The sequence below is a fragment of the Antechinus flavipes genome, chromosome 6, assembly GCF_016432865.1.
Source record: "Antechinus flavipes isolate AdamAnt ecotype Samford, QLD, Australia chromosome 6, AdamAnt_v2, whole genome shotgun sequence".
NCBI classification, from domain to species: domain Eukaryota; kingdom Metazoa; phylum Chordata; class Mammalia; order Dasyuromorphia; family Dasyuridae; genus Antechinus; species Antechinus flavipes.
The window spans coordinates 67,404,556-67,429,932 of NC_067403.1; the positions used below are offsets into that span (position 1 = coordinate 67,404,556).

The 25,377-nt window shown below is 37.6% G+C and overlaps 1 protein-coding gene across 1 annotated transcript in view; it reads right to left on the minus strand.

The window, feature by feature from the left end:
• The window catches only part of TBC1D9 (TBC1 domain family member 9), a 113,656-nt gene that overhangs the window by 23,709 nt on the left and 64,570 nt on the right, over nucleotides 1-25,377 (minus strand). The window contains exons 4-12 of the mRNA XM_051967231.1: nucleotides 23,256-23,484; nucleotides 21,717-21,978; nucleotides 19,594-19,801; nucleotides 12,634-12,840; nucleotides 11,257-11,430; nucleotides 8,337-8,487; nucleotides 4,597-4,811; nucleotides 2,554-2,671; nucleotides 54-339 (exon numbers count right to left, since the gene is read on the minus strand). Coding sequence (XP_051823191.1) covers nucleotides 54-339; nucleotides 2,554-2,671; nucleotides 4,597-4,811; nucleotides 8,337-8,487; nucleotides 11,257-11,430; nucleotides 12,634-12,840; nucleotides 19,594-19,801; nucleotides 21,717-21,978; nucleotides 23,256-23,484 — 1,850 coding nt within the window. The remainder of the gene's footprint in view (nucleotides 1-53; nucleotides 340-2,553; nucleotides 2,672-4,596; nucleotides 4,812-8,336; nucleotides 8,488-11,256; nucleotides 11,431-12,633; nucleotides 12,841-19,593; nucleotides 19,802-21,716; nucleotides 21,979-23,255; nucleotides 23,485-25,377) is intronic.

A 25,377-nucleotide genomic window follows, 5' to 3' on the forward strand; every position in this document is an offset into this window, starting at 1 on the left:
AGAATGTGGAAAGGAAAGAGGGCTTTGAGAGATCTGAGAGTGGTGCTAAGTACCTCCCCAAAACAGTCATGGCTTCCCCATCATCCTTGCAGTTCAGAAGCTTGTCCACATTGGCATCCAGGACAGCCAAGGCCAGTTGGAAGATCACTTTGATTCCTTCATAGAAAAAGCAGTCAACAACCACAACGGCACTCTCAAAAGGCATCACACTAAGAAACAGTGTGAGGAACCAAGATAGGGAGATGGTGGAGATCACCCCCAGATCTTGCATGCAGTCATACAGTTGGGGGACATAGTCTCGGGCTAGTTCTTCAAAAACCCCCTGATCCACCAATGCTCCTGTAAGACAGGCCAGCAGAGAGAGGGGAAGTTAAGTCAAATATATTTTCAAATATATATATTTCTTTCTCTAAAAAAACCATTCAAATGGATTTAATTTAGTAACATGAAGGGACAATGCAATTTCCTTGCTACACTAAATTTCTCTGAATTCATGATTTTCATATTTCCTTTTCAACTAGATTGACAGGCAGGTTTTCTTGTCTTTCCAACTCTGCCTTCTAGTTCAGATTGTCAATGAATTGTTCTTTTAATTAGTTTTGGCTGCATCTTTTCCACTGGGGACATCCATATCCTTTTCTTCCCATTGCTATGCTAGAAATGAAGACTGTTAGAAAAATGAATTTATGAGTTTGGACTGAAGTATGAAGCAAAGTATGATAATTAAATAAACAAAATAAATAATTAATAATAATTAAATATGCAAATAATTAAATTATCTTGCCAGGTCAATCCTATCCTTAGTTGGATTTGGGGGCCTTCTGAGCTAGCCCATCAGTACACAGTCCATGGGAAGGCATTAGCAGACACATGGTAATTTGAGTCCATTCCAGATTAGGAGAACGGTAGGACAATATCTCTACAAGGTTTTTCCCGAAGACCTCTAGTCTACCCCTTTTACTTTGTATTTAACTATGTACATATTGTTTTTCCCAAGAAACTATTATTTTTTTTTACTTTGTATTTATTTATGTACATATTGTTTTCCCCAAGAAACTATTAAGTTTTTACTTTGTATTTATTTAAGTATCTATATATTGTTCTCCCTAAGAAACTATTAATTTTTTTTACTTTGTATTTATTTAAGTATGTATACATTGTTTTCCCCAAGAAACTATTAATTCCTTGACAGGTAGAAGCTATTTAGTTTTTGTTTTTGTTTGCTCAGAGATTATCAGATTATCAGATACTGATAGACATTTAATAAATGCATACTCAATAAATGAATTGGGTTCTGGCTGGGGCTCTCATTATGCTCCCTGATGCAAAGCCCATCTTTCTGACACCAATATTCTTTTGGTGATGTTGGTGAGAGCAGACTGAAAAATGGCAAAAAGTAGTTGTGGATATATTTGTTAAAGAGCTTGCTGTGCAATTGATTTCTTAAAATCACATTGTACAGTCAATCTATTATTATTTTAAAAATATAAACAACCCCCATATAATGTCTTTTTTTTACTCATTCTTATTTCATTTAAAATGTATTGACCCTACTGGTACTTCACAGTCCTCCAGCAAAAAACACTTTCTTTATTCTGGTTCTTTAGATATTTTTATTATCATTTATTTTTATATATTTTTAATTTACATTTATCATTTATATTTTTATATTTGTTTTATTTTTATCATTTAATAATATATCATGCTATAAACATCACATTTATATTATCAAAATTCTTGTTGTAGCTTCTTGAAGGATGAATCTTCCCATCCGACTTCTTAAAAAGAAATAATTATTTCTCAAATAAGGATACTTACTCTTGAAACCACATTTGACATTTTGCATGGGACTTGGGTTCATTTGAGGTCTGGGCACCTCTTGTATTCTCCTATTTTAACTAATATATTTGTTAACTGGGTCCAAAGTTTAGTTGTTTGTATTGTTGTCAGGCTTTAAAGGCTGTTAGAATCGTCTCAGTTTTGAAGCCCTGGGATAAAGCGCCACTCTCACAGTCTAGTTATGGCTCATATCATATCATTTTTTTTAGATTCAAGTCACTAGATATGTTTTCTTTTATGATTTCTTTGGGCACTGGTGAATAGGAATATGGCACCAGAGTCACATTGGGTCCATGAGGGATACTGCTCGAAAACAGATTATCTTAAACTTTTTCTACTTGTGACCCCTTTTTGACTGAGAAATTTTTATGCAATCTGAGTATATAGGTATATAAAGTAGGTATACAAATCAAATATTTACTTATGATACACCAAAAAGAAATTTATTTGAAAATAATTCTTTGATCTACATATAATTTTGCTATTTAATAAAGATAAAAGCAAATTTGTATACTGATAAAATGGATGTTCTTGTTTATTTTTTTAAAAAGGATTAAATCTTGGATACCTTTTACAGTTGCCAAAGTTTTCATGACTACCACATTCAGTTACATGACCCCATATGGGGTGGCAACCCACAGTTTAAGAAGCTTTGCTCTAGATAACACCATCTGGGTATCAAGAGGGCCAAATTTAAATCCCACTCACACATACCGACAACTCTGGTGTTGTAGTAGTCAGGAAGCATCCGTTCACACAAAGCTACCAGCAGCCAGAAGGCTTCTTCCTCTTTTGCATATAAAAGCAGCACTGAGGTTACAATGTTCATTGCCTAGAAAATTTAATTTAAAAAAATTGTAAGATGAAAAATGATGACTTTTTTTTGTGTGTGTGGGAAGAGGCAGGGGTAGAACTGGGGTGGGAAGAATAAGATCAGGAAACACAGAACTGGCATTTCATTGAGTTCAAAAGTCAAGTGGGTACTTTCCAGGCAACTTATTTCCATCATGCTTGCTGTGATTGGATACCTGGAGCAAAGCTCTCAAAATATAATTACAATTCAAGCGCTTTCTCCCCAAAATAAGCAGCCAAGACTTCATTCTTAAATGATTGTTTAATGATGGAGTGGATTCAGTATAACCAGGTGAGAGCAGTTTTTCCCTTTCTTCTTGCTCAGCTGTCATAATTTCCACAACCCTGGACCTAAAGGCTCTAGAGAGGGTCTTATTTTGTATGAAATGTAGTAACTAAGGAAAGCAAAAGGAAAATTGAAAACAAAAGCATTCCTAAGTAACACTGCCAGCCATTGTTTCATCTGGCTGGATAAAATAAACGGTTTAAAATGTGTCCTAAGTGATTTCTCATTTATTGAAAAGAGTTCAGAGGAGCCTGCAGGTGTTACAGATACACGTGAGCATCAGATGAAGGAAATAGGAATTTGGAATGTGTGAGGGGTGTTTGGTCTGAAATAGAAAAGATTTAGGGAAAGACATGACAGCAGTCATCAAGCATCCTAAAATGTATTAGTTTTGTTCTGCTCGCCTTCCAATAGCAGAACCAGCAGCTACAGGTAGAAACTTAAGGGCATTTAGTGTGGATGTCAGTAAAAACTTTCTAGTAATTACAATTGTTTCCAAATGACAGGCTGCCCTGGGAAGTGATTGGCAGACCTCTGTCCATAAGGATCTTCAGGCCAAAGGTAGCTGATCATTTGCCCAAGGTACTATATGAGCAAAACCCTAAGTAGGGCAGGACAAGTGAGCTTTATGCAAATGTGCTAAATTTAAATTTAGAAAGTACGAATGACAGCAATTTTAGAAACAAAAATTCTTGACACCTAATTTAACAAGAGAAACTCCCAAAAATAGAAAGTTACTATCTCTCCCCATAGGGTTGCTTTTATCCCAAGGTTCTAAGTCTCTCCCCAGAATTTCCATCTCAACAGAACCTCAAAACTTTGATTTTAATCTTTATTTTTTTAAACTTTGTTTTTAAAAATTGATTTCAGTGCTTGTCAGGTGCTTATACTAGTCCCCAGAATATCTAGCTATGACTCTGTAGTAGAAAGGAATTTTTATAGGATTTTTGGGATTTAAGTCTTTCAGTTCCAGGCTCTGTATACCTTAGTTGAGTTCCATTTTTATTAGAAGTTAATTAAATTATGTTAGGATCTTCTAGAACAGGGATTTCCAACCTAGGGTCCATAAACCCACACGAGGCCTGTGGAAAAATTTTGGAAGACCCATGAACTTCAATAGGAAAAAAAATTTTTTAATTAAATTTAAAAATGTACATCTTTTGTTCACACTATTCTCTTAAATTTAGCATTTCTTTCATTATGAACATAGGCAAAGAACTAGTAAAAGAAGATTTCCTCCATTGCTAAAAAGAATCCATGACATAAAATGACTAACAATCTGTTTTCTAGAAAGAATAACACAAAATTCCCCCCAAAATTTAAATATTAGTTTTTCCCTTGTGCTATCAATCTGCTATTCTGGTTCAGTTTCTAGAATTACTGACTTTTAATACAGGGAGGAGTTTTAGAAAAGAACTAATCGACTGACTAATGCACTTTATGGATGATGAAACTAAAATCAAAGGATAGAATGTACCCAAGATCACAGAGCTAGTTAAAAGGGGGGATAGAACTAAGGTCTCTTGATTACCAGTTGTTCATTCTTTCCATTAGATCCACTGAATCCTTTTACTTCTATTAAACCACCAAGTGACTTAAAGGGAACATCTCAGATTTACCTGGCAATATCCTATGTTGGGGTTTCTAAAGGCATAAGCCGTTAACACTCTTCTCAGAGCAGCAATGCCCATTTCATTCTGGAAAGCCGGGTGTTCCGGGAGGGACCGATGCAAGTCTCGTTCAATCTCCTCGGTGGCAAGGTTGTACTTTCCCATAGACTTTTCCACCAGATCTTCATAATAGCCAGGATGGGTGGCCATCTCATTGATGGCTCCTAGGAATAGTCCCGACATCATCAAACACGGCAGTGAAGTTTCCTTTCATTCCACTAGGATTGCTTTCTTAATCTTAGGAACTCCCCACCTTTGGTTTCCTAATGTGCCACAATAAATTCTTTATTCTTAAGAAAAAGAATGAAATCTTGTGAAGGATGTTCAGATGTTATGCTTTTGACTGGAACTACCCCTAAAGGAAGCCCACCTTCCCTTTTAGTAATCAATCAGAAACCAACTATTAAGTGCCTGCAAGGTGCCCGACAATGCTAAGTGCTTTGGGGATACAAAAAGAGGCAAAAGACAGCCCGTCTCCAAGGAGCTTCCAATCTAATCTTTGTCCCCCTAGTATAGGCATGCAAAGTCTGCAGTGCTTTAGGGAATGCTTTCCATCTGAGTTTGACACCATTACCCTTCTACCTTCAGTTCATGTCACATAAGAGTCAGTGGAAGGAACCGGGCATCTTTAGTCTAGAAAAAGAGCCAGGGGGCAGGGAAAGGAGAGAAACAGATGAGGACTTCTCTTCATGTATCTGATGTGGGATTGAGGTTGTTTTTTTTTTTTGGGGGGGGGTCAACTCTTGGTTGTAAATGGATGATGGAAAGAGATCAATAAAGACATGCTGGCAGGAACACTCTCCAACAACGAGAGCCTTCCAGATGTGAGATGCTGTCGGTAGGTTTCCCCCTTCTTAGAGACCTTTTAAAGCAAAAGCCCAACTTGCTAGGTGTGATAGCTGAAATTATTTTCTGGAAAGAAGGGATGGACCAAGTGGACACTGAGATCCCTTCTAAATCTCCAATTTCTGTGATGCCCAGTTTTCTCAGGCAGAGTAAACCAAACTCCTGTTCTTCAGGTCTTAACAACTGGCTAACTGTCAAAAAATGGCATGTGAAATGTGAGCTGGTAAGGGCTTAAGAGTAGTGCTTATCCCCAACAGATTTATATCCTAGCAGCAGATAGAAGGTTCTTGAGGATAGAAACTAAATGGGTTGGGGTCTTTTTTGTCTCTTTTTTGGAGAAGGGGCTTTTATAACTTCGTATCTCCAATGCACATTTTTGGGAAGGGACTATAACTTTGCAAAGGGAATTTCTCATGTGAATACTATCATTCCATCAATTTATACTGTCACTAAATCTTACCGTGTTGACAGAGGTATTTAAAGGTTAAGAGCTCTGCCTGGGGTCACATAGCTAGGATATGTCAGAGGCAAGATATGACTCTTCAGGATGCCAAATGTGACCTTCTATCTACTATTTCAACTTTGTCTTTTTTCCATGAAGTAATGTTTATTAAATAGTATAAATGTTTATTAATTTATTTATATACTGCATATATTTGTTAAGTTTATATTAAAATTTATATTTATTTATATTATATTATTTATTATATATATATATTTATATTATATAAATTTATATTAAAGTGCTCTGTAAATGCTATTATGATAATAGAAAGTTGAATTGTGAGGAAATCAAAGCAGCAAGCTCTTAAAGACAGAAACAAGCCAGCTCTGCCTGGGATGAATAGAATTGAAAGTGGAGAACATTAGTTAGAACTGAAGAAAACCTCAGAGGTCACCAAATCAAATCCCATCATCTGACAGATGCGACTCTAGCATGAGGTGAATTGCACAAACTTAGTCAATGGATCAGGGTGAGAGCCGGCTTTCAGATCCCAGACTGTTTCTCAATCAAGGGGAAGTTATTCTGTAGTCCAGGAAAGGGAAAAAAATGGAGCCAGAGCATATCCTGTCTCACCTTAATCCATTCAGATAGATTTACAGCTTTGTTCTATATATGGAGAACCTTTAGGAACATGCTATTTCAGCCTCTCAAGCTGTAAACTTGCCAGAAGTCAACCAGAAATACATTTTTTTATTCTGACATCCAATTCATCTTTTAATATACTCATGAGAACAGAATCAGACCACCTGGCAGACAACTGGGCATTTGCCCTGTGGTTTGTGAGTGGAAACCAAATCTGAAATGCTAGGATTATCAAGAGATCTTGAGTTGTGTTAGAAACTGATGTGGCAGGATGACCCAATGGTTGTCTCCATCCTTGCAAGAAATGGGAAGTGGAAAGAACATGACGCATAATAGAAAACAAATGAGAGAGCATATCATGGATTTAGGCCTGGAAAATATCCCAGATATCATCTAGCTTAAAGCCCTATATTTACAGAGAAGGATCTCATTTTCCTTCCTAAATAGTTAAATAGTCTGTTCAAGGTCATAGAGGAAGTAAATGACAGCAGGATTCAAACTTCACTTCAAGAAAATTTCATCTCAATAGAGCCTGGATGGAAAGTCGATAATAAAAGATACTCTGGGTTTGTAGAATCTCACAATGAACCTCAAGTGCTACCTTGAGGGTCTTCTAGTTTTATAGACAAGAAAGGTGAGTCCCATAGATTCATGCAGAAGAAGACATATCTAAGTATCAACAACCAGAATATTCCAAGGGGGAAAGTGAGGATTCCCTTGAATGAAGAGCTAAGAAATAAAGTCTTGAAAAATTCTTGCTTCAAGAACATCTAAGCCAGAGTGGAAGAATAGGAAGAGAGAAGGTATTGCTTGGGGCATTGGCAAATGACAGAAATCAAGTCCCCCTGAAAATAAAAAAAAAGTTGCTCCCTGATCTATATTAGTCAAGGTAAGAGTGTGAGCTAAGGACTGAAAAGGACAATATTAATAAAGTAAACACTCACTTTTAAAACCCAAGACTTGAACTTCTGGGCTCACTCCTTCCCCTTTCTGGTAAAATATTGTCAATTTCCCAAATCAGAAAGAATTCTTTCTTACTCTATTTCTTCCTCCAGCCAAACTAGGCTAATTTGTTGTCCCCTGCACATGACATTCAATGGCCTATCTCTGTGCCTTGGTAGAGAAGATACGTATATGTAGGCTTGGAATATTCTCTCTCATAACATCAGCATCCTAAAATCCCTAGTTTCCTTTATAGGAACCATTTCTTCCATGAGATCATTCCTAAATCTTCCAAATTATTGCTGCTCCCCAAAGAAAATACTTTGTCTCTACTCATTTTGGGCACACTTTTTTATGTATACTTATTATTTCCTCCCAGAGGATATAGACGCCTCGAGGGGAATGGCTGTTAATTTTTGCTCTGGTATTCCCTGGCCCCTAGCAAAGTGCTTGGCAAAAAAAGCAGTGCTCAATAAGTGCGTGTTGAACTGAATTGAATTGAATATTTGAAATCTCTTGAGGGAATATCATGGGAAGGTTAGAAAAGATTCTCTGAAAGTGCTCTTTCTATAAAAACAAGGACTAGTACAGGCAGGGAGGTAAATATTGCAGAGACTCTCAAATCAGACTCTGACTAAAACAAAAGGGTAGATTTGAGTCAGGTCTTTGGCTATTTTAAGGAATAGTTTTATTTTGTTACTTTTAAGAATTGGAGGAAGTCTGAGAGTTGGGTTCCCATCTAGACATCAGGTTGGGCTGAGGTGCTTCTAAGTTAAAATCCTGTTTGGGAGTCAAGACAAGCCAAGATGCTCACCTGAAAGCAGCATCCAGAGCTCCCCTCTCATGCCTTCTGGGATGCCCTTTAGCACCAGGTCTCGGGTTTTCTCAGTGCGGTACATGCAGATCCCCTGCCCGTATTCGGCAAAGTGGATCTTCCAGGCTTGTTCTTTCAAAAATTCTTTGGCCTAAAAGCAATTGGGAAAATATTACTACATTACAGATGGAAAGCTAGATGCCATGTGGACATCTAAAGGGATCTCCAGAATCCTCCCTTTTGGATGGAGTGGGAGATGGGGGAGGGAAATCGTTGGTGGCTGAGTCAGGTCAGTTATCTAGGTAAATGATTCTTGCAGGAATAGAGCTAAAATTAAAATCAAGAGGAATCATTCGTGGTGAAAAGAAAGGAACAGGCTAAAAATGCTAAATCACAGGGACAGTAAGATATAAGAAGTAAAAAACTAGCCAGGGATTGCTTAGGATTAAATTTCCTAATGAATTAATATATCAGTGGGTACCTGTATTTATGTTTTTCCCTGTCCCTACTCTTCTGCTCCATGTAGGATGAGTAATAATGCTGATTCCATTCATTTATTTGGCCTTACCAGTAGCTCCCCAAGATTTTTGCAGATTAGTTTAAGAAAATACAGCACAATAACAATAGACATTTATATCCTACTTAGAGTTTTATAAAATGTTGTTTTATAGACATTAATCTCCTTTGAGCATCAAGAAACAACTTTTGGGAGATAAATGCTATAGATGTTGATCTATCTGTTGGTTCAGAGATCTAAAGAATTTGTTCATCGTCCACATAATTCCATGAAAGAACCAGGATTGGAACTCTGGTATTTAAATCTTTCTTTCCCCTTCTCTTTCTCCTCATCTCTGTCTTTCCATCTCCCCATCTCTGCCTCTTCTATCTCTCCTGTCTCTTCATCTCTGCCTCTTCTGTCTTTCCATCTCCCCATCTCTGCCTCTTCTATCTCTCCTGTCTCTTCATCTCTCTCTTCTGTCTCTCCATCTCTCCATCTCTGCCTCTTCTGTCTCTCCATCTCTGCCTCTTCTGTCTCTCCATCTCTCCCTTTTATGTCTCTCTATCTCTATCTTTCCTGTCTTTCCATCTCTGCCTCTTCTGTCTCTCCATCTCTCTCTCTTTTGTCTCTCCATCTCTCCATCTGTCTCTCCATCTCTCTCTCTTTTGTCTCTCCATCTCTCCATCTGTCTCTCCATCTCTGTCTCTTCTGTCTCTCCATCTCTGCCTCTTCTGTCTCTCCATCTCTGCCTCTTCTGTCTCTCCATCTCTCCTTTTATGTCTCTCCATCTCTATCTTTCCTGTCTTTTCATCTCTGCCTCTTCTGTCTCTCCATCTCTCCATCTCTGTCTCTTTTGTCTCTCCATTTCTCCCTTTTCTGTCTTTCCATCTCTGCCTCTTCTGTCTCTCCATCTCTCCATCTCTGTCTCTTTTGTCTCTCTATCTCTCTATCTGTCTCTCCATCTCTGCCTTTTCTGTCTCTCCATCTCTCCCTTTTCTGTCTCTCCATCTCTCCCTTTTCTGTCTCTCCATCTCTGTCTCTGTTTCTCTCCTCCGAATCATTATCCGAATATATTAAGACACCTGTGGTTCAAAGGTAGTGGTACACTCCCTACACTCACACCAATGATTCACCAAGGAGTCTTAATAAATTGCTATGGTCACCCCTCAAAAAAAAACATTCTATGGAAGCCAACCTTCTGGGGCTGAACCGACTTGATTTAGCTGCCCCTGTTCTCAGGTGACAGAGATCAAGAGCCTATTCCTGAACCAGTCTGCCTGTTTGTGCTGGTATTCTGCTAACCTAACCCTGGAGAATTCACTAGGACATTGCAATGAACTGATATGAATATACTGTTGAGGGTAGAGGTAAATCTTGGCTTTCATTGGTTTTGGGAATTCCCCTAATCATATGGAATGGCATTTATTTCACAACTTATAGTCTCAGAGAGCTGCCCAGGACACAGAAGGGGTTAGTCCGGGTTACACGGCCAGTATATTCCTTGAATTCAAATCATACTGACTCCAAGGTCAACTTTTTATCCACTCATGATGACTACTGACATTTGTACATATATGTGTGTGAACATCGCAGGAAGGTAAAGCAGAGGATAGAGTGCTAATAAGGAAGAACTGAGTTCAAAGCCTGCCTCCAGTGCTAATTGCACAGCAATGGGCAAGTCACTTAGCCTGTGTCAGCTCCAGATTATTAGCTATAAAATAAGGGCAATAATAGCAATTACCCCATGAGATTCTTTATAAGCACCAAAGGAATTATGTGTGAAGCACTTTATAAACTTTAAAAGAGCTATTATGCACACACATACACATACAGAGTATATTCCAAGAGCTTAAAACTCTATAAAACTTGTTGGCACACTATATGTGTGTGTATGCCCATATATAAATAACATTATTTGAATGTTCATGTATGCATTTAGTATTTATACAATATTTCATTTAACATTAATTACTGATATTTATTTATGTAATATCTATGTATATAATATATATTAAAATATAAAAATAAAAATATATAAAATTTAAAAAAATTAAAAATGTAATCTTAAATGTATAGTTATATGTATTTTATGTAGTTTTTGGTTATATATTAAATGTGTTTCCATGTAAATGCTATGCATACATAGACATATATAAATATGTATGGCCATAAAAATGCAGGCCAATAAAATTCTTGTACTCAGATGCAAAATTGAAATAAAGGATAAAAAAAAAAAACCCTCTTTTTTTTTTTTCATCATTTTAAGAAACCCCACTACAAAGCCAATGTTCACATTAGAGATCAACATGTTTTTCTTTACAGGAAAATTGATATCTAAATAAGAAGCTCCCATGAATATATAACTTTTAAGACAATCAGGTTTTCAAAAGCCATGTTACAGAAAGCCAAGCAGGGACCTACTAATTTGGGATTGAACTCTTCGGGAGAGCGCCGCCGGTACATGGTCATCAGGGGCTGTGTGGCTGTTGGGACGTTGTTCCCGTTCAGGTTGAATTGGCGCTCACCACCATCGGTCTCAGAGCTCACACTGGGTTGAGGGCTAGAGGAAACAAGGCTGCTGGGTCTCGAGTACACCTGTCAATACAGAAACACACATGTGCGCTAAAGCTTCTCATAAGCACATATTCACATGTAGACATCCCACTGAAGTACATCAAGGATGCTTTATCAGCATCTTCCCCTCCACTGAGACAGAATGCAGTTCCTCAAAGCTTGGAAATGGTCTTCTTGGGTTGCTATGGCTGAAAATATTCTTCTCTTGTAGCTAATTTTCTAATTAGATTCCTTAATAATAATATTTATTTATACATTTTAATTTAATTCTTTTAATTTTAATTTATTTTTATTTCTGAACTGTCATAGTTTCACGAAGTTTGGAAAATGCTCTTACCCAATCACTAGGCAATATCTCTCCCAAGCACAAAAGTGTGTACATCATGGGGGAGATGTATCTGGATTATAGCCTCACTTGGGAGCCATTAATATTACACTAGTTTTTCCCTGAAATGGGAGGGGAAGGACCAGTGAGAATTCTTTCTGTAGGGAATGTAGGCACACCAGGACTCCTTGGCAAAAACCTTATCTTCAGGTTCATGGTAATTATAATCATACAATCATTAATCTATGTTAATTTAACCTAGTTATTTAAAATAATGTAGCTTATATTTCTACCATGTTTAATCTAATCTATATTGGACTACTTGTCATCTAGGGGAAGTCACGGGGAAAGGAGGGAAAAATTGGAACACAAGGTTTTGTGAGGGCTAATGTTGAGTAATTGTCCATTTTATGTTTTGAAAAATAAAAAGCTTTAATAAAGGAAAAAAAATATATAATGTAGTTTCCTAAGTCTTGAGAGGGATAACTTTGGGATAAATGTTAGTTAGTTCCTCTGTAAATTTTTTTGCAGCACTGGAAAAATTAGAGGAAAGAAATGGCTACAAATGATCAAGGATCACTGCTTTACATGGGAGAGAGGCACTCAGCTTGAGCAATCTGTCTCCCCAGGTTAAGTGATGGCATAATGGGATGCTGTGTGTGACTCCTATGGATCAGGCTATGTGGTTATTTTAGCTCAGCTTAAAGTCATACCCACTAACCACAATGCACAAGAACATGACACATGAGATAAATCAGAAGTTAGTGACTGGAAGAAATGCTGGACCTTAGTGCACTCAACTGCAAAGTGAGGGAGAATAGACGCAATGGTCTTGAAAATCCCACCCAGCTCTGAATCTGTGATTCTGGGCTTTTGCCCACTGGCTGCTCCCCACGTACCTCATCATCTGAACTATTGCAGCTTCCTGAAATCTCTTTGTCCAAGTATATTTTGGAAGTGGTTTGTTGCAGGAAATCTGAGATCCTCTGCACCAAAAAGTCTCTGTCTTTCAAGTTAGCAAAGAGAAAGGTCATTCGGTTTTTTGTGCTGATGGAGAGGGGGCTGGGTAAGACGCTGGAGCTGTCGGCCTTTTCCACAATTGTTACCTGAGAAGAAACAGATCATCACTAAGTAATTTAGGACCCGGACAGCATCATGCCGGGGGAGAGCAGAATGAGAAACACCCAGGATGGTCCAAGTCTGTGGAATTTTATCAAGGCGGACCAGATAGTGACCTCAATTGCAAGAAAAGCAATCTTCATGTGGAACTGAAAATGGGATAGACTTTTCACTCTTTCCAACCGAAACCAAGTTTCCATTAAATGATTTTATGGACATAGGAGCTGAAGTTTCATCTATGACAATAAGATCTTCACAAACTGCTTGGTTTCCTACATCATAGTTTAGCTAAAAGAATTTTCAGGACATCAATAATCCCTCAATTTCTCCTACAGAGCCTCCCCACCCTCATCCCATCTCAAAAAACCTTGATTCATAAGCAGCCACAGTGTAAGCAATTTAAGTGCTCATTTGTCTGCACAACCAGGCTGTTTTTTTTTTTTTTTAAACAAGACTACCATAGGGAAGAGGGAAGTCAGCTTCAGATCTGAGATAAAGAATTGTGTTTGGTGGTTTATAATGGGGGCTCTTGTCAGCTGGGGACCAGGCTAGATAGCAAGGCCCTTTTACTTAGAGCATTAAAATAAATCCTAAAGCAAGTCATGGGGGCAAAAGGCAAATTGTTTACTGGAAGAGCTTCTGGAGATGCACACATATAAAATAAATAATAATGATGTTGATAATAACAACAAAAATATTTCTTGAGAAAGCACTTAGCACAGTATCTGGCATATAGTAGATACTATAGAAATGCTTATTTCCTTTTCTCTTTTATTTGTATCTGCATATGTATGGATGGATGTATATGGATGGATGCATGTATGTGTGAATGGAAGTATCCATTTTTTGCTCAGGTTAAAGTATAAGAATTTCTGATGGGGTTTTCTGAAGAAATCATCTCTGTACTCTCATTTCAGCAAGAAAGGAAGTTTGAAAGGTTGAGCCTGAATCCTTAGTATTATCCATTTTGTTCTAATCTTTTTTTCAACAGAATAAAGAGTCTTGGACCAAGTTGCTATTCTGCCATTCCTGTGTAGACTTCCATGTGAAAGGCAGCATGGTCCATGAGTCTGCCTTGACATCCTACTGTGTTATCCGTGAGTGGGAAATGTCAGGACCCACAGGAGGGATTACCTGCATATTTATCAATCACCCACAAAACCCAGAGAAGGTCACAGTTCTACATAAAGCCAACATAAAAAGTCAGCGTGATGTCATGGAGTGAATGTCAGCCTTGGAGCCAGGAAGAACTGGTGCTGAATTCCCCCACATAGTCACTTATTGTGACTGATATCAGTGGTAAAGTCACTTAACTTCTCTGCCCTTTAATTTCCTCTTCTGTAAAGGAGGACTGTGTGATTATATTTGAAACCTTAAAAGTGCTACACGAAGTTAGACAATTAACAATTTTCATCACCACCCCATTTATCTGAATACAAATTTGATAAAAAGGCCAGAAAGAATCTGTCCCTTGGTGAATGACCCTATGGGTAACAGATTACAGTGTCTAAGTCTGCTTTTGACAGATAAGTTAAATACAGTAGAAACTTAAGATAAACGGTGTTAATAATAAACAAAAATGAAAAACAATGGTCACATCCCAAGAACTAACTTATTATTTTATAATGATGAATCATTCCTAGCCTGGGGGTGGGGAGAAAGAAGATAGGACACAATTTAACTAGCAGCATAAATATTCCTTCATGGTGTCCTAATGAGCAATACAAGGGGGATTTGGATAAAAGCAATTATTTCTAGACCCCTAAATATTCCAATTTTAATAGTCATAAAATCTCTTTAAGGTAGGGTATCAATAACAAGTGTATCTCCCACAAAGGCTTCTGGGCAGTGAGTAATATGTGGCTATTGTTTTAGCCCATTATATATAGTCATGGAGTTCATAGGATTACTGATTTAGAGCTGAAAAGGATCTCGAGGGTTACTATAATGCCTTCCCTCTTTTTATAGATGAGACTGATGGGTCAAGGAAGGTTAAGTGATTTGCCCACAAATACAGAAGGTGGTTAAGTGGCTGACTCAGGATTCAATCCCAGTTTCACTGACTCCAAAACCAATATTCTTTCTGATGTACCATTAAAAACTATAATATCCAGGTCAACATTTTGTCTCAGTTTCCAAAAGGGAAGCCACCATGGCAACTTCTCATTTAGTCTACGATAGTCTAAAGCTGGCAATTAGTTATTTGATACACATTTCATCTTACACAGTGACCTATCACTCAGATCCAGCTTAGCAATATTCTAGTGTGACCACTGCTTACTCAAGTGGATTCAGAATGGACGCTAAGTGCTTTTCACTACTGTTTTTAGTATGTTCATCAAAATCCATAGGCAATGAAAATTGCATTAAGCCCCTTGGAAACAGAGTACTTTGTAATTCACGTCTCTGATTATCATCAAGGCCAGTGATATGATATTAATATAGCCAGATGATTTACTGGTTAAATGGGAAGATGATGGCCTTGGAGAAGAATGGAGAAAATCACTTTTCTCCATTCCATGCACAGGTAGGGTCTGTGGATACAGAATACTGTATTTATACTGTCAGACTCAATAACTATATAGCTTAAGTTTGTTGAGCTACTTTTTCTTATTCAGTTAACAAAAGATGGCTCATAGGTCATATTCAGAAATGAATTTTGCCATTTAAAGCTACATTCAAAATATAGTTTCATTTCTCAGGGTCTTCCCATAGATCTCTTGGTTAGTTACTGTGAAATACACTAAATCAGTTTTATTTTCTCTTTTGTTATACTGTAGTCCTAATTCTAGTAGTCTTAAAAAGGTTTGGTGGAACCCACTTGTGGCAGCTTAACTTAGACAATCAATTTTACCCTAAAAAAAAAAAAAGAATACTCTAGATGTAGGTTATGTTTTGGTCTAGACCAACTCTTATTCAAAGTATGAACCTACTCTAAAATATCCCAGTAAGTGACCATCCAACACCTGTTGATTATTTCCAGTGACGAGGAACTCATTGTACCTGAGACAGCTGAATCCATTTTGGGACAGCATTCAATATCAATTCCTTTTAAATGCAAGACATGTATTACTTAGTGCAAGGAAATTTTTTCCAACATTTGCAGATCACATGATAAACAGCCAGGTCTTGATTAGTGTCAGGTAATAGAAACTGTATTGAACGTGGGAAATGGAAAACTTCAATATGAATCCTGACTTTGGTACTAGCTATTCTTTGGACAAGCACAATCATGTCTCAGCCTTAGTTTCCTAAACTATATAATGGGGATAAATACCCTATCTTTTATCAGGTGATTATGAAATAAATGCTTTGTAAGCTTCTAAAGCTCTAAGTAAAAAGATGCTTTGTTATGTAACAAGTTCATAAAATAAGCATGATGTGCTTTCCTTGACTCAAAGACTACTGTGCCCCAAGATTCAAAGGGAATGGATTTCTACTAAATAGTACTAGGAGGTGAGAAATGTTGTATCCCATGTTCTGAAATTGGAACCATGGTCTGCACACAGTTGAGCATTCAAAATGGATATTTTAGGTGCCTGATGAAAAGACCAGTAACCTGGGAATCACGTAGGGTCCAGAGAAAAAGTTTTAAGAAATCTGTCCCATGATCTGGTGAACAGAAGATGGGATATCTAGAAATCTGAGGGCACCTACCTGGAGGGCAACTCAAACTAATGTCACTTTGTTTCCTTCCTATCTTATAGAGCAATGATTTTAATCATTTCTTAATTAGCCCATGACACAAAGACCTATTTCCACAGTGGCTTTCTCTTTCCCCTCAGGACTATTCCTACTTAATTAAAAATATTATAAAAACATTCAACAAATATTTCTTTCATCAAATATTGACTCGGTGTCAGTATGTAATTACAGGGTACCATGTTGGCAACACAGTGAATGCCCTGGGACCTTATTTTTCTCTTCAGTTCATGGATGCAATCCTGAAGTCTGGACAAAGCTTGGATAAAGTTGATTTTCCTTGGGCATTTTGAGGGGACCAATGGAAGGCTGATGGAACAGTAAGGAGCATGTGGAGTTGAAGGCAACAGTCATGTCTTGTTGGAACTCTCCTTGACCCAAAGATCTACTATATAGTCCTAGGAAGTAAGACATTGTGTATCCCACATTCTGAACTTGGTATCCTGGTCTGTAAAGAGTGAGTATTCAATGGGTGTTCTAGGTGCCTGATGAAAAGACCAGTAGCCTGGGAATCATGCTTCTAGAGAAGCAATTTTAAGATGTGTACCATTAAAAAAAAAAAGAAAAAACCAATCATCTTGGATCCCTTACTGTCTCCAACTCCCAATATTCAAGATCTTACCACTGCCTGTCAATCTCACCTTTGCAGCATTTCCTGAAGATGCCCTCTTCTTGCTTCCAACACTGCCCCTACTTTCGTATCAGCCCTCATCATTTCACTCGTGGACTACTGAAATAGCTGCCTTGATTCTCTCCCTACTTCAATCTACCTTCCATTCAGCCGCTAAATGTAGATCTGACCACATTACACATACTCCTCAAAAAACCCCAGGGCTTCTTAAAATGCTTCCTGGACCAAATACAAAATGCTCTGCTTTGCATTCAAATTCCTAGCCTCCTCCTTTCTTTCTAATTACTCCCTAACATATACTTTTCGATATGATGACACTGACCTCTTGACTGTTCCACAAATACTGCATCCCTCAGCTCAGGGCACTCTCTTTGGCTGTTCCCATGCCCAGTCCACTCCCTTTCCATTCCAACTGTGGATCTCCCTGGTTTCCTTCAAATCTCAACTAAAACCCCATCTTCTCTAGCAAAGCTTCTTAAATTATGGATCACGACTCCCTGTGGGGTCATGTAACTGAATGTGAGGATCACAAAATTATAATTTATTAGCAGTAAATGTTTGATTTGTACACTTATTTATACAACTACATACCTGGAATCATTTAAAAATGTCTCTAGTGAAAAGGAGTGGAAAAAAAATTTAAGAAGCTCTATTCTAAGGAAGCATTCTCCAATCTTTCCCAATTCCAATGTCTTCTGCTATAAATTTTTTCCTATTTATTTATCCTATTTATCATTTAATACTTTGTATATATTTGTTCATATGTTGTCTCTTCCAGTAGACTGTAAGCTCCTTGAGGGCAGGACTCTGTGTCTCTCTAGTGCTCTCTAGTACTTAGTGAGTGCTTAATAAATATTTATTGAATGAATGAAGATACTAACTGGAAGTCTTTGGTGAAATGGGGTGACTATCATTTACCTTTTTCCAATTAAAACTACCTCATCACATTGTTGTGATGTGTGAATCAGAAAACATACAATTTGCTTTGAAAAATGGAACAATTTAGCATCTCTAAAACTTTCCAAATCACTTTCAGGTATATTGCCTCATTTATATTTCAACATAACAACTTTGCTCATGTAGACCTTTGTCACTGACCAAACATTTTCTTTACAACAATCACACAAGGTAGGCATTGTAAGTATTATTACTACCCATTTTGCACATGAAGAAATTAAACTTCAAAGATGTTAAATGATTTTTGGAAGAATTTGATGGCACTGTGAAGTAGTGGCAAGACCTGAAATGGAATCTTAGTCCTAGAAGTCACAAACGATGGGAATTTTAGATAAGTTGCTTCCTTTCTATGGACCTTGGTTTCATCCTCTGTAAGATGAGAGAGTCAGACAAGATAATCTTTGAGGTTTTTTCCAGCTCTAAATAGCTATAATAAAACCACAGATCCAGAACTAGACTCCAGAGCCATCTAGTCTAACCTCTTTAATTTTCAGATGAAAACACAGAAGGAGGTTCCTCCTTGGTGACACAGGTAGTAATGAGAGGCAGGATTTGTACCAGATTTGACTCCAGTGTCAGTGCTCATTCCACCAAACCGTGCCATCTCTTGACCTATTAAACCCTACTGGCTACCTCTTGCTTGGTATGGCCATTTGAACTCTCCCCCTTCTCAAATGATTTAGACTTATCTGTGAACATATTCTTTCCCTCTGATAGAATGTAAGCGCCTAAGGGTAGGGGCTGTTTTTACCTTTACTCTGTATCTAACACAGAATTTTGCATTCAAAGATCATTTAATAAATGTTCTTTGCAGCAGATTAACAAAATAAAGGCAGAAAATAAATGCACCAAGAATTTGAACATATCTGAGGTTACATAGTGAGTTGGGAAAACATCGATTAGAATCTACATCTCTTGCCACTCAGCTCTTTCTATTGGCCCATATTGCCTACATTTTCGGATTTCTTTTTCTGTGAAGAAGGATGCTGGCTGAGTCAGATTACACCCAAAGTTAAAATAAGGACAATTAATGTGAGCCTGGGCATGAGCCAATTTCATGTGGCACTATGTAACCCAAAATATTCCATTTGTGATTAAATCTATTCTCAAAGCCAGGCGATCAATGATTTTAAAAAGAGAATTGAGAGAGAAGCAGAAACAGAGAAAAAGATAGACAGAAAAAGAAAGATAGAGAGAAAGACACAGAGAGTGAGACAAAGAGAGACTGAGGCAGAGAAACAGAAAGTGGGGGGAAGAGCGAGATACACATAGAGAGAGAGAGACAGAAAGAAAGACACAGAGAGTAAGACAGACAAAGAGAGAGATTGAGGCAGAGAGAAACAGAAAGTGGGGTGAAGAGTGAGTGAGATACACACACAGAGAAAAAGAGAATTTTAAAGCTACAAAGATAACCTTTAAAATACTTATATATTTTTCCATTAACACCCACCTCTCGGAGTGGGATGATAAGGCTACACAAGTTCTCCTCTTTGCTGGTAAAACAGATGTAATTTGTTGACACGAACATCTGCCCCAAAATATGCATTTTGTTGAATGGAGTCCAGAGAGTACAGTCTGTGTGACCATCTAATTTTTCATCTTTGGGCAGGCGAAACAGTGCACGGTATCGCTCGCTCTTTGCTCTGGCATCAAGATCCCTGGAAAGCAACATCAACAGAATGAATGGGGAAAAAATCAATTAGTAAGCACTTATTATGTGCCAAGGACTGAAGCTCTAAACAGAAAAAGAACATCTTCCATGTTCTCAAGGAGCTTCTAATTAGGGAAGACAGCACATAGGTGAATTTAGCTGCGAGTCAGGTGAAAAGTATGGCAAGGCCCAGGAATGTCTGCCCCAACAGGGAGCACTGGAAAAGAAGTCATGATAGTGAACTCTGCAACTTATCACTCCATCAACCCCATTAGCATTCAACAATATGCTCAATTTTCCTTACATTTAATAATCAAAAATAAAAACAAAATCTTTTCCTTGTTTATTCTCTAGACTCCATTAAAATCCTTTTCAGATACTTGGCCTTGAGTATGAGGTAACTCTGGGCTCTGGGATAATTATAATTCACTTTTACATGATATTTTGAGGTTTACAAAATATATCTACATATATCATCTCATCTGAGCCCGAAGGTAAATACTGTGAGATAAACAATACAGGTATTAATTATCATCCCCATTTACAAATGAGGAAACGGAAGCTGAAAGAACCACTTGGTCAAGGTCAGGTCTAGTAAATGCTTGAGATTGAAGTTTGTTGACATCAGTTCTAGTATTCTATTCAATACTCTACACTGCTTATCTAAGGTTAGACTAGTAGAATGCAAAATAAGGTCTGTCATTTCCTACCAAGCCAAAAAAGAATTTGAATGAATAAAAAGGTCCAGCCATGAGTGCACTCATGTTGGCGCTCTCGTTCTCTCTCTCTCTCTGTCTTTCCCTCCATTCTTTCTCTCTGTCTCTTCTTCCTTCTCCCTGTCTCTCTCTGTCTTTCCCTCCATTCTTTCTCTCTGTCTCTTCTTCCTTCTCTCTTTCTCATTCTCTCTCTCTTTCCTCCATTCTGTCTCTGTCTCTTCTTCCTTCTCTCTCTCTCTCTGTGTCTTTCCCTCCATTCTTTCTCTCTGTCTCTTCTTCCTTCTCTCTTTCTCACTCACTCTCTCTTTCCTCCATTCTGTCTCTGTCTCTTCTTCCTTCTCTCTCTCTCTCTCTCTCTCTCTCTCTCTCTCTCTCTCTCTCTTTCTCTATCTCTGTGTCTGTCTGTCTCCGTGTCTGTCTGTCTGTCTGTCTCTGTCTCCTGTTTCTCTCTCTCTTTCTGTCTCTGTCTCTGTGTCTCTCTTTCTCTCTTTCCTTCTCCATGTGATCTTGGAGCACCAACCTAACTGGGTTTGTAGACATTTGTTTTCTGTATATTGGGTACCAAATGAAAAATACTTCAGTGAAAACTGTCTTGCAAAGTATAGGAAGTATTATAATCTGTGCTGGGAGAAATGCCCACTTCAAGCAGTCCACAGATCTTTCAAAATATTAAAGTTTGTTATCTACACAATAATTTCATGGTCAGTCTTGGCCAAATGCTAAAAAGACTTGTGGAGAAATGAGAACTAGAAATGCTCTACTTTTTTTCTGAAAAACTTTGCTGTTTGTTTTTTTTTTTTGTTTGTTTTATATCTGAGAAAGTTCTATTGATGCTAGAAGGAACTTTTTTTGTTTAGCATTTTCATATACTTCTCACCACCCCCAAAAAAGTTTTAATTCCTTCCCACTAAGAAGATATGGAGAAGATTCATAAAAATAGGGAGTAGATCAGCAAACTGTTATGTATTGGTAAACCAATGCAAAATGGTACCTTTGCACCGAGAGCCTAGAATCACATTAAATGACTTGACGAGCATCACAAAGCTAGCATCTGTCACAGGATGGACTTGATCCTTTGCCTTCCTGGCTTTAAAGCTAGCTTTCCAGTTTACTCCACCATACTGCCCTCCCTTCCTTACTAGAAAAACATGATAATAATGTCACTCTCTAGGTCTACCTGCTTGAGGGGAAGTCTCCATTACCTACCGTTTTAAAGCAGACACTTTTTTAGGTGATTTCTTTTTCAATTTGGGGAGGGATCTGTCCTGCTCAAAACCTTCATTGTCCAGCAGCTGTCTCATGGCAATGTTGGCAAGCTGTTCCATCAGTTTGAATGTCTCGTTGATATTGAGGAAGACGGAGAAGAAATGTTCGCTTGACCTGGTGCTCACTTTGATCACATCAGGCAGGAGCAGCGTGGCGTTCTTCTCAAGCTGAGTGATGTCAACCCACCGGATCACCAACTTGGCTGAACGCAGGGAGTGGGGCACAATTTCAGCAGAAAATCCTAAAAATGCTCCCAATCACTCGCCCTCCCTTCTCACCTTTCCTGAGGATAAAATCTCCCGGGACCTCCTCGATCCCACTGACTTCCCCAACACTTAGGAGCCCTTATAAATTAATTGCATTACATACCCACTGAAAATAAATTCACAGAAATAATAGTTGGTGGCAATGCCATAAATGGAAATAATCATATTTTCAATAACTCTTTTATAAAATAAAACAAAAGTATCTTAATGACAATTTGGAGAGAGCCAGATTTGGAGTCAGAGAATCTCAATTTCAATCCTGGGTCCTGTCACTAATTATTTTAGGAGGTAAACTTAAACCCTCTGTACCTCAGTTTCTTCATCTGTAAAATGGGAAGTTATATTGGATGACATCCAAAATCCTCTCGGTTCCAAATATATGACATTCTAACTAGTTTTTTGTTTTCTTTTTTTAAGAAATATAGTCAATTTCAATTCTACTAGACTTGGAATGGAAAATGTCATCCAGATCCAGAAAGAGACTGAATGTGGGTCAAAGCATGGTATTTCAGCATTTTTTGTTTGTCGTTTGTTTGCTTCTCATGGCTTTTCCTGCCTTTACTCTGTCATCTTGGTTCTGCCTTGCTTCTCATGGTTTTTCTCCTTTTTGGTTTGATTTTTCTCACACAACATGATAAATACAGAAATATGTTTAAAAGGATTGTACTTGTTTAACTTATATTGGTTGCTGTCTTGGGGAAGTGGGAGGTAAGGGAAGGAGGGAGACAAATTTGGAACACAAAATCTTACAAAACAAAAGTATTGCCTTGATGCAATGAAGACCAAGTTGAAATTATGAAATAGTTTTTTTCATTTGTGTATAGTATAAACTAACTTTTCAGATATATAACATTGCTTTATGTATTACAACCTTTCTGTATGGCAACCCAGTAAGGTAAATAATGTACCTTTTCTATTCACAATTACCAAGGCTGACAAATACCTCCCTGAATGACTTTCAGATTGGTTCAATTGCTTTGAAAAACAACCCTTCATTTTATAAATGAGGATGCTTAAAATTCAGATTGGCTACATTTACCCATGGTCACCCAGGATATAATTAGTAGTCCCAGGACAGAAATTTAGACCTCCTGATTCTCGGTCTAATAATCTTTCCATGAAGTTATACTCCCTTTCTAGCTTGACTAAGCTAAATCCTATTTCCAAAGTCTTCCTCTTTAACTCCTTGCATGTTTGAGATAATTTTACCTACCTTCCCTTCCCATCAGAAAGGAATAAAAACAGAGGTGATTAATACTGAGGTACATCCAGCCCTGGCGAGGGACCTTCCCCTTCCAGTAACTGCACGAGTAGTAATTCACCAGTTTCTCTTCCTCTGGCATCCCAAAGAGCCTGTGAAATTTCACAATGGCCTCCTTAAACTTTTCGGTATCGTCATCTTCCTTTATGTCATCAATCTTGTTGTATTCCGCAATAATGCCCTAAGTGGGAAAAACCATACACACACATAAGAAATACAGGCAAAAATATTAGCAACGCTATTGTGTTGGGTCTACATTTTAGGAGCAATAACATTTATAGGTCAGCAAAATAAGAAAACATGGGACTGTAGTTGGAGTTCATTCATTCTGAAAACATTCATTTGCTGCATCCTTTGTGTCAAGCTAGTTCCCTCCCCTTTCTTTCCAAGGCTGGAGGGCAGCTAAATTCTGAGACAAATTTAAAAGTGTTATTTGTCACCTGAAAAGGCTTTTGAAGCTATCTGAAAGAGATTGTTGTGAATATCAAGTTGTATTATATCACTTTTAGAAGTCTATGCAATATCCAAAGTTCATAGTTTATAAATTGAAGGAAGGAAGGTATTGAAAGAAACTGTTATAAAAATATCAAATTATATTACAGGTCACTTTTAGAAGTCTACGCAATGTCCAAAGTTCATAGTTTATAAATTGAAGGAAGGAAGGTAGATATTTTTGTGACCTTTTTCTTCTTGAACTGTGAATAAAAGCCAAATCACAATAACCCAAACTCGACTTTTCTCTTTTAAAAAACCAAATAAAACCAAGTAACTACTAAGGCTGAGAAAGACAAGCACATAAATTCAAACTGATAGAGTTGAGAATTGCTTTAATCGTTCTGGAAAACAATTGGAAATTGTGTAAGAAAATTCACTCAACTGTGGGATATGTACCCCAAGGAGGTGAAAGGGAGAAAGAAAGGACTTATAGATAATAAAATATTCATCACAGCACTTTTTGTTATATCAGGGAACAGGAAACAATATAGATGTGGGTGCAGAATGTTGCATACAACATCAATTTTGCTTAACTGTTTTTTCTTTGTTACCAGAGGTTTCACTGGGTGACAGGGCAGTTGAGGGAGGATCTAGACCCACAAATGATTGCGATAAAAGACATCAAGAAAACTTTAAAAAACAACAACAACACAAAAAGCCAAATTTGGTAAAGCACTGACAACCTTAGCCCTATTATAAGAAAAGACCAAGGTCTCTGTCCAAAGCACCTACCAGGCTAGTTTGGCACTGTCCAACCCGGAACAAATTTTTCCACCTTAAGCACTGAGCTCCCCTTGCAAGGGAATCAACATGAGCAGTAGCTCTGAAGCAGAGTTGTCCATTATTCTGAGTGGAAACAATAGTTCTGTAAACCAGGGGAGGAGGACCTCTAATGCATTTATTTATTTATTTATTTATTTTTGGTAGCAATTTTTTTTTAAGCTTTTTTACTTATTATACGCATGGGTAATTTTTCAACATTGACTCTCACAAAACCTTGTGTTTCTAATTTTCTCCTCCTTTTCCCCACTCCCTCCCCTAGATGGCAGGTAAACCAATACATGTTAAATATGTTAAAATATATGTTAAATCCAATATATGTATACATATTTATACAGTTATCTTGCTGCACAAGAAAAATCAGATCAAGAAGGGGAAAAAAACTGAGAAAGAAAACAAACTGCAAACAAAACAACAACAGGAAAGAGTGAAAATGCTATGTTGTGGTCCACACTCAGTCCCCACAGTCCTCTCTCTGGGTGTAGATGGCTCTCTTCACAACAAGATTACTGGAACTGCCCTGAATTGTTGGAAAGAATCATGGAGGACCTCTAATTTAAAATAGAAGTAAAATAGACTTTAAGCTTAAAAGTGTACAAGGTTATGAATATAAAGATATATTTATATACAAATTATAGGTAGCCCTACATCCTTCCTCCCCAAAGTAAAGTTGATAGGATAACAGTTTCCTGCTCCCCAATGTCATTCTGGGAACACAACAGAGGATCCACAAACCCACAAATCCACAAAAAACAAACACAAAAAATGTTTCCCTTCACAGATCAATTTTTAAGGACAA